This window comes from Dendrobates tinctorius, unplaced genomic scaffold (genome assembly GCF_039654945.1).
Source record: "Dendrobates tinctorius isolate UK_male_01 unplaced genomic scaffold, ASM3965494v1 ptg000039l, whole genome shotgun sequence".
In the NCBI taxonomy this organism is placed as follows: Eukaryota; Metazoa; Chordata; class Amphibia; order Anura; family Dendrobatidae; genus Dendrobates; species Dendrobates tinctorius.
The window spans coordinates 15,142,501-15,152,312 of NW_027361707.1; the positions used below are offsets into that span (position 1 = coordinate 15,142,501).

Below are 9,812 nucleotides of genomic sequence, written 5' to 3' on the forward strand. Positions count from 1 at the left end.
CACTGATTCCAGGGTGGCAGACTGGGCAGTGGAGGCTCGCGACATTTGGGATCGCACCCAGGATGCTATTCAAGCCTCTAAAGAGAGAATGAGGGTGTCCGCCGACACACATCGGCGCCCCGCTCCAACTTTTGCCCCTGGCGACTTGGTGTGGCTTTTTGCCCGAAATATCAGGCTGCGGGCAGAGTCCACCAAGTTCGCACCGCAAAACATTGGTCCCTTCAAAGTCCTCGAGCGGATTAGCTCAGTGGTCTACAGTCTGGCTCTTCCACCACACTTGGCCATCTCTGACATCTTCCACGTGTCCCTTCTCAAGCCTGTTCACATGTCCCGGTTTTCCGAGTCATCTGCCGGGACAGCAGACTTGTCTTCAGACGAGTTTGAGGTCAACGCCACTGTGGGACGCAGGATAGTGCGTGGCAAACAATTTTATTTGGTGGATTGGAAGGGTCATGGTCCAGAGGCCCGGACCTGGGAACCAGTGGAGAACATCCACGCCCTGCTCCTTATCGCGGCATTTGAGCGTGGCGAAGCTCAGAGGGGAGGGGGACCTAGGAAGGGGGGTAATGTTAGGCGTCGGGTTCCTGCAGCTGCACAGCAGGGATCCAGAACCTCACATTCTGTGGTCTCCCATACCCTATCGACCGCAGAGGAGCTTGCTCAGCAGCCCCGTCGTTCCCGACGCTCTGCTCAGACCAGCTCTGTGGCTCAGGCTGTTGCTGCCACCTCTGGGCCAGCAATAGCAGTGCAGGCTGATCAGCAGCAAGTCACTCCAGAGGCTAAGTCCTTCTGTCGCTCCACTGATCATGCTCACGTGACGATCTCCCATTGGAGATCGGGAGTCACATGCACAGGTCCTTCTCCAGATCTAATTGGTCCATCTCAGGGATCTGGAAGCTTCCGGAAGGTCCCGGCTATAAAAGGTTTGCATGGCTGCTCGGCCATGCGCTAGTATAGACTCTAGTTGCTACCTGTGTGAATGACAACGGATGCATGAACCTGCGAATGACTCATTAAGATTCCCCTCCCTCTGATATTACGTGTGTGGATAGGGACTTAGTCAGTGTCAGGACCAGTCAGTGGCACGCTACAGGCCACAGTGCATATCTCCACAGAACTAGCATCTGACAGTGCGCCCCCTCCTGGGCATTGTCGTATAGCGGCTGTGTCAGTCGCCGCGCTGCAGTCAGCATCACTTGTCGGCGTCCGCGGTAGCGATGCCGCACGCACAGTAGTCTAGACGGACACTGACCCTGTGTCTTGGGCCCTAGTCCTGTGACCATATACCGTGCGTGCATTCCGCTGAGACCTGCGAGTCCAACAGGTTCGGTATTTATGTTTATTGCTTTGGTGCCTCTGTGAATCAACAGAGTACGCCCAGCGCACACTGGGTGACGTTCAACCCACGTGCGATATACCGTCATATTGTGTGTCCACCATTACCTAGCTGCAGTGTAACACCTTCTGAACGGTGGACCCCGGGCGGTGAATGCACTATTTATTATTTAGTGCGCTCCGCCGTCCCTAACTGAGCATGTCCGGATAACATCTTATCCGAACACGTTCGTTTATCACTAATTACCGTTTAGGCAGACATTCCCCGCATGTTTACTAGCTAACAGCCGTGAAACACGCAGGGCGGGGACTCGAATTTGGCACAAGTGCACCCTCGATGGAATCCCAAGCGGTAAGCTAGCTCACTCATGTTATAGATGAATCATAGAGCTGGAAGGGACCTCCTGGGCCATCTGGTCCAACCCCCTGAAAACACAAATGACGTATGTATGCCGTCTGATGGAAACATGGACCACTTCATTAGAACGGATGAGTTTGGTCCACAAACCTTTGGAAAGAGCCATAGAATATAATGTCCCAACGTGGACATGAGTAGGTGAATAGAAAATAGCAGTAGATTAAATCAAAAGATATTGTACTATCATTAAAATGATGAATTTCTGTGCTACATTTTCTAAAGAAATCAATATTATCCTTGGCAAAACGTTCACATTTTATGGCGACTGATCACAAGGAATCTTAGAGATACAGTAAGTGAGAAGAGTAAGGGGATGGGGCGAAATCAATGATGGCTCTGTAATGTGCTTTAGGGGGCAGTCCTCTAGAAAAAGTGGTGGATCTTACAGAACCAAGGTGTTTAGGTAGTTCTTGAGGGCAAAGAATGGGCATAAAGGGTAGTCTCGAAAACTTGATCGATTAACCAAAAAAACTGCAACCATATTCCTCATTCACATTATGCAGTTGATTTCTATTGCCTATTGAGGATGTCCCAACCTAAGAGCCATTCCAAATGTCCTCAAAACAGAGAAAAAGTAGGACTTGAAGCCAAACCCTTGATATATCAACTGAGTAAGGCATGTATTGAGGTAGACCTGCAGACCACTGATTATTCTCTCGTTTTCTACTTGCAGAACAACCGATGCATCCCCGCGGCTCTCGACAATTTCTACACTGAACAGGACACCAGCGCCCAAGGGAAGTTCTACACCGTCATAAATCACTACAACCTGGCCAAGCAAACCATAACACGCTCAGTATCCCCGTGGATGACTGTTCTGTCAGAAGAAAAGCTGTCCGAGCAAGAGACAGAAGCCTCCCAGAAGTCGGCTTAGCTGCGCCCACCCAGGTCAAAATTAAGAGAACTCGAAAGGAACTTTGAAAGAGAAAAAAAGAAAAACCCACAAAAACATATCTAATTAATTGCTCGGCCTTCATTGAAACCAAGTGGTTAAGATTCATTTAGAAATTACTTGTATTTATGTTTAAGCAAAGCACGCTTCTGTATACTGGTATCGCTGGGCATACATATCTGTACAGATCATAAGTGGCTATACACCAACAGCAACTCAGACAGACAAGAGAGTAACTTCATAACAGGGCAGCTTGCTGAATTTTTTTTTTTTTTTTAAGGCGGTTTGAACTCATGAAGATGAAGTGTCAGTTTGTAGAATAGTTAGTTGCAAGTGAATGAAAAGTAAAAAAAAGTTGTTTTTAGAGGCTTAAATAAAAAAAAGTGACTATCTACGGTTACCAATAAGGACATAGCAATTGAGTCAAGGTCAACATAGACTTAGTAAGACCATCCCTATTGTGTTTTCTTGGTCAAGGGTGACTTCTTAATACCATCCCAACTGTGTCTAGGTCTTTGTTGACTTGATAAGAAAATCCCTATAAGTGTCTAGGTTGCCCAAATTAAACTACACTGACTAAGTCTAGGTCAAGATTAACTAGGAAAGACCATCTCAGTTGCGTTTATGTCAAGATTGACTTGGTGACACTATTTCTATTGTTTTGAGGTCTTGTATCTCGGCCAAGGTTGACTGGACCCGACCATACTAGTCATGTATAGGTCTAGGTCGACCGGACCCGACCATACTAGTCATGTATAGGTCTAGGTCGACCGGACCCGACCATACTAGTCATGTATAGGTCTAGGTCGACCGGACCCGACCATACTAGTCATGTATAGGTCTAGGTTGACTGGACCTGACCATACTAGTCATGTATAGGTCTAGTTTGACTGAATCCGACCATACAAATCATATATAGGTCTAGGTTGACTGGACCCTACCAAACTAGCCATGTATAGGTCTAGGTTGACTGGACCCGATCATACTAGTCATGTATAGGTCTAGGTTGACTGGACCCGACCATACTAGTCATGTATAGGTCTAGGTTGACTGGACCCGACCATACTAGTCATGTATAGGTCTAGGTTGACTGGACCCGACCATACTAGTCATGTATAGGTCTAGGTCGACTGGACCCGATCATACTAGTCATGTATAGGTCTAGGTTGACTGGACCCGACCATACTAGTTATGAATAGGTCTAGGTTGACTGGACCTGATCATACTAGTCATGTATAGGTCTAGTTTGACTGAATCCGACCATACAAGTCATGTATAGGTCTAGGTTGACTGGACCCTCCCAAACTAGCCATGTATAGGTCTAGGTTGACTGGACCCGACCATACTAGTCATGTATAGGTCTAGGTTGACTGGCCCTGACCATACCAAACATGTCAAGATTAACCAGATCATACCAGTTGTGTCAACATCGAGACTAGATAAGATTTTACTATAGCAATAGCTGATCATCTAGTTGGTTTGTTTAAAAAGTAACACAACTTTGATTTTTTTTTTTTTAAATTTGGTCCAGTATGGAAAGTTGTGAAACTTTGTAAATCACTTTATTAGGCAATTTGGTTTTGTCCCTTTAATTGTTTGCATGTAAGTGGCTTCCAAACCCTGACTGTTCCCCAGTCTATTTCCCTGCCCTCAGCTCCATTGATATCAGAACGTGATTCTTTGGAGTACACATGATGGCAGTAAAAAGGATCAGTAATTGTTTCCTCCTCTCTGTGTTGTGCTTAGAAGAACAATCTCCTGCAGGAACTTATCCCCAGAAACAGAGAGAGATAGGTGCTGATCCTTTCACTGCCATCATCTGTACTCCAAATCAGCACGTTCCGATAGCAATGCAGCGGAATGGGTTTTGAAGCCACTAGACAAGTTTTTTGTTTTTTTACAGAAAAATAGACAAATCCTCTAATAAACTGGATTGCTAAATTTTATGACTTTCCATGTTTTATGAAAACTTTAAAAACACACATATTATATATATATATATATATATATATATATATATATATATATATTAATAATAAAATGAAAGAAAAATCTTTTTTTTTCCTCTTTGGAAAATAGCTTGGCTCTGATATTGAACCAGTGGCTTTAAGAGTCTTTACCATTCCAGGCATTTTTTTTAACATTTTTTTTCTCCAAGGGCAGATAGATGCCGTCTGTGATGGGAAGCTACGACTTAAATATTACTCTGACTGGTGTGCACCTATTATCACAGGAGGAGAATAGTTCTTTGCAATAAGGATACACAAATGCATATTCGGAATGTAAAACTCTCAATATTTTTGGATGTTTTTATATTTGGGTTCCGTGAAGTAGCAGGAAATTTCTTATGTCAGTGGTTGTACTTATAGATGATAAAAGCTGTGTCTCCGGTTATGGTTTCTGTAAATTATTCTAATGATCACTAAGAGTTTTGAGAATTGGTGTGTGGATGAATGGCCTAAAACTATTGTTTTTTTTGTTTTGTTTTTTTTAATTCCTGCATTGAATGAAACTAAAAGAAAGAAACCTGTTACATTCATCTTTGCCAAAATTAGAGGGAAAAAACCCCTCTAATTTAGGTCTCATATTCTGGCAATTTTTAGCAAATAAAGTGAATGTTAATCTGTTAATGCCATTTTTTTTTGTTAACTCAATGTTCTGTGCAGAAAAAAAAGCCTCTTACTTCAATAGGGTTCAGGGCTCCATTTTTGATAAAACCCCTCAAATCACCTGCATGGCCATAGAGTCAAATGATTATATTCTTCCTGTCGGCAGCAGCCGCCACTAGGTGGAGCTCACTGCACACTGTATAAATAGTATGTGTTAAGCTGCCCCTAGTGGCTGCTGCAGACATCAAGAATTTTATTATTTGACTCTACGGAGCTTTAAACAATATAAATATATAAATAAAAAATGAAGAAAAAAGTTAAACAGATGTTTGGATCTATTGAAAAAAAAAGAAAAATGGTGTTCATGGATGGACATTCACTTTAGATTCTCGAGTTTAACAAAAACATCTGCAATTTTAGCGTAAACTAGTTTATTTTGCTATTTTTATGAAGTCCGTTATAAGGTCAATATAGAATACAGTTTTTGACCTAGGACTAGATTTTTCTGATGTTTTTTCAACTGCCCTATATGTATACTGCACCTCTTATTTAAAAGGGAATCCGTCAAAAAGGTTTTTGCTATGTAATCTGAGCGCAGCATGATGTAGGGGCAGAAACCCTGATTCTAAAGATGTGTCAGTTACTGGGCTGTGTGCTGTGGTTTCAATAAAATCAGTGTATTATAAGCAAGAGATTATCACTAAAGGACTAAGCATCTTGTGCCTCCTAGTCCAACCCCGCCCATATCAGCTTTCTTTCAATAGACAGTGTACACAGAAAGCTGCCAATCTGGTGTGGGCGGGGTTATACACAGAAAGCTGCCAATCACTGGTGTCGACGGGGTTATACACAGAAAGCTTCCAATCACTGGTGTGGGCGGGGTTATACACAAACCTGCCAATCACTGGTGTGGGTCGGGGATATACAGACAGCTGCCAATCACTAGTGTGGGCGGGGTTATACACAGAAAGCTGCCAATCACTAGGGTGGGTGGGGTTATAGACAGAAAGCTGCCAATCACTAGGGTGGGTGGGGTTATAAAGGGCTCCACATTTCGAGAATTGCTAGATCTGAAGCAGAGTAAACAGTGATTGTATCACAACTGCTGCACTCAATAAACTAAGTGATATATCGTTGGATTCAAGGTTTCTGTCCCTACATCATACTGCTCACAGGTTACATAGCAAAATCTTGCTGACCGATTCCCATGAAAAGACCAGCAATTTTTTTTTACTTCACTTTTAGGTAGTTGTCTGAAAGAGGATTCGCCAGTGCAAGCCAAAATCTAAAAAAAAAAAAAAAAAAAAAAATTTTCAGGATTTTTTGTGATTGTCCAGGATTTGAAAATAAAAAGTATCTGCTTAATTCTTTGCTAGAAATAACACTACTCTTGCCCCTGGGCTGTGTCTGGTATTGTAGTATTTACTTGAACTGGGATGTGCTGCAATTCCAGCAATAGCCTGTGATTAGGAGTGGCGCCGTGTCTTGAAAAAAAAACAAAAACAAAACACAAATCTAATCAATTTATTTAAAAGTTTATGTATTTTGCTGTTGTAGCTGAGAGTATATTGATTTTTTTTTTTTTTTTTTTACAAAATACATAACTACCAAACCTACAATCAATGGGGAAAAAATATTTCTGCCGAAACTGTCATTTTATGAACAATGTAATTGTAAAAAGAAAACAATTTCATCCATTGAGCTCGCGAACATTTTCTGAACAGCGGGAACAATCTTTGCTCCCTGTGTTTGGAAATGCAGAAAATATACTAGTACCTAGTGATCATCCCCCGAGGAGCCATCGGGATGGTGTTTATAGTGAATTACTGGACATGATTGTTACTATTCTGCACTTTTACACGCGGCCATGGATAGTAGATCCTCTGTGTAGCACTAACGGAATGTGTAAATCATAAGTATATGCAGAGATGAACACACATTCCACACAACAGAATATTACAGATCACATTAATGTATCACACTTGCTGTTAAAGGGGAAGTTACTCGGGAAAGATTTGTAGAAAAATAATTGGACGTCGTCTATAGAGCTGCCTTAGTCGAGACCTCGGATTCGTCACATATTTCTACACATAACTTCCGATCAGAAATTCATTGTGGATTTTTTTTTCTTAAGATATATGGCTAAGGGGATAATTATTTTCAGCACGGGCTGTAGCTCCGATTATCCTCCCATCCAAACCCTTCTGTCCTCTGTGCCCACTTTTTCTTAAAAACAGGTCTGGATGCATGTCCGAGGGTTCTCACGGTCTAACGTGTGCGCTTGGATTACTGTTTAATGAGAATCTGATAGTCATTTTTATTGGCAAGCAGCCGGCCAATGTAAATATGTAGAAAAGTGTGGTCTTCTTAGTTATAATAACCGATGCCAATACATTTCTGTGCCTCGATGATCTCTTTAGCTTTCAGTGAGTTGACTATATTCTCATTCATGGTGCTTCAACCCACAAAACGTCTGCATTCATCATGTGTAAAGTTTGTGCTGTTGGCAGAGGGTCATGCAATGGTGACTGGAGGCCATTGTGTATTATAGCAGTGATTAGAGGCCCATGGATCATGCATTGGTGAGTGGAGGCCCATGGGTCACGTAATGGTGGCTGATGGACCATAGAATGGTGAGCAGATGTCTATCCATGGGTCACGTAATGTTGGCTGATGGAGCATGGATCATAGAATGGTGAGCAGACGCCTATGGGTTATGTAATGGTGGTTAATGGACCATGGATAATAGAATGGTGAACAGATGTCTATGGGCACATAATGGTGGCTGATGGACCATGGATCATAGAATGGTAAGTGGAGGCCTAGGGGTCACGTAATGGTGGTTGATGGACCATGGATCATAGAATGGTGAGCAGATGCCTATGGGTCATGTAATGGTGGCTCATGGACCATAGAATGGTGAGTGGAGGCCTATGGGTCATGTGCTGGTGCCTGATGGACCATGAATCATACAATGGTGAGCAGAGGCCTATGGGTTACATAATGGTGGCTGATGGACCATGCATTAGTGATTGGAGACCTAAAGGTCACAATAGAGTAACTGAAGGCCCAATGATCACACAATGGTAATTGGGGGCCTATGGGACATATAATGGTGAAGGATGGCCCATGGATTATTCAGTGGCGTCTGGGGGCCTATGGTGCATAGAATGGTAACTGATGGCCAATGGATCATACAATGGTGATTGGAGGCCTAGGGATTAAACGGGTTGATTGGAAGCATATGGGTTATATAATGGGTCATTATAACAATGAATGAGGTCCCATCCGCTATACAATGATGAATGGAGACGGATGGGTCATAAATGGTGAGCGATGGCCCATGGATCATACAATGGTGAATGGAAGACTGAGTTATACAAGAGTGATTTGAAACCTATGGATCATTTCATTGTTACTGGAAGCACATGAGTCATCTATTGGCTATTTGAGGCTTATTGGTCATACAATAGTAGCTGGAGGTAAAATAATCGGCAATACACATTTTCTTATCAAGAGTCTAATTCCCTAAAGTCCCTCTTTTTTGGAATGGGAAATCCAACATTGATGGGAACAATATGTGTAATAGAATAAGTTCGGATCCACCTACAAACAAGAGATTGCTGCGGTAAGGAGGTAGAATGTTATTTGACAAATCAACGTAAAACCATAAGAATTCCGTCTCTTACATCGGCATACATCTATAGACACACAGGGCGCCCTCCTGTAGTCGTTCTGGGTAGAACATTAGACTCACGGTCTTGCGCGGTTACACGTTACTTACACCACCACCGTCATCCACATCTCGCCCGTCACTCCCTCCACACTAGTCTCCAGCTTGTCCGTTGATGACAGTCAATTAGTATTTTAGAGACTCTGAATGTTTGCCATTATTTTACATGCTGACTGAATGTTTTATTTTTCTCTCCTTTGCCGGTGAACACTTTGATTGTTCCATTCTTTATTATTAAATAAAATGTGAAAAAAAATACAATGAATCTCTCTTTCTTATGATGCAAAGTAGGTTCTTACGTTACCTGTTCCAGCAGATCAGGTAGAGAATATTGCTCTGTCCTTTCAGGTTAATATTGTGGTCACAGGGCAAATGCAATAAATCTGAGCTTGGCATGTGACTGCAGATTTGTGAATCCTCACAGCGTGCACAGTGCGCACTGCCAGGATCCTCTGGTACTGGCATCGGGCAGGGCTTGTGACGGGAAGTATGTGATTTGCATACGGTCTGGTGCACAACAAATGTGAGCGGCTTCGCTCAGTACAAGTTAGTTAAGCGAGGCCGGATGTCTAGTTGGAATGTGACCGGAAGTATGCAAATAACATCCTTGTGTTAACATGACCGCCCACTCCCAGCACTGGAGAATCCTGACAGCTCGCACTGTGTGGATTCACAAAGATGTCTAGGGAAGGAGAGGGTCAGGCAGTGCATATTTATGGCGCGTGTCTTCAAAAACATTTGCTGGGCAATTGGCAGTCACTAAAGATTCTTCAACGGTGCAAGAAAAAAGGGGATGAAATAGAGTAACCGACCAGCAGAGGTGAG

General features: G+C 42.9%; 1 protein-coding gene across 1 annotated transcript in view; it reads left to right on the plus strand.

The window, feature by feature from the left end:
• The window catches only part of NSG1 (neuronal vesicle trafficking associated 1), a 117,883-nt gene extending 108,635 nt beyond the window's left edge, over positions 1-9,248 (plus strand). Inside the window, exon 5 of the mRNA XM_073574495.1 lies at positions 2,427-9,248. Within this exon, the coding sequence (XP_073430596.1) occupies positions 2,427-2,627 (201 nt within the window). The 3' untranslated portion in view covers positions 2,628-9,248. The remainder of the gene's footprint in view (positions 1-2,426) is intronic.
• The last annotated feature ends 564 nt before the right edge of the window (positions 9,249-9,812 follow it).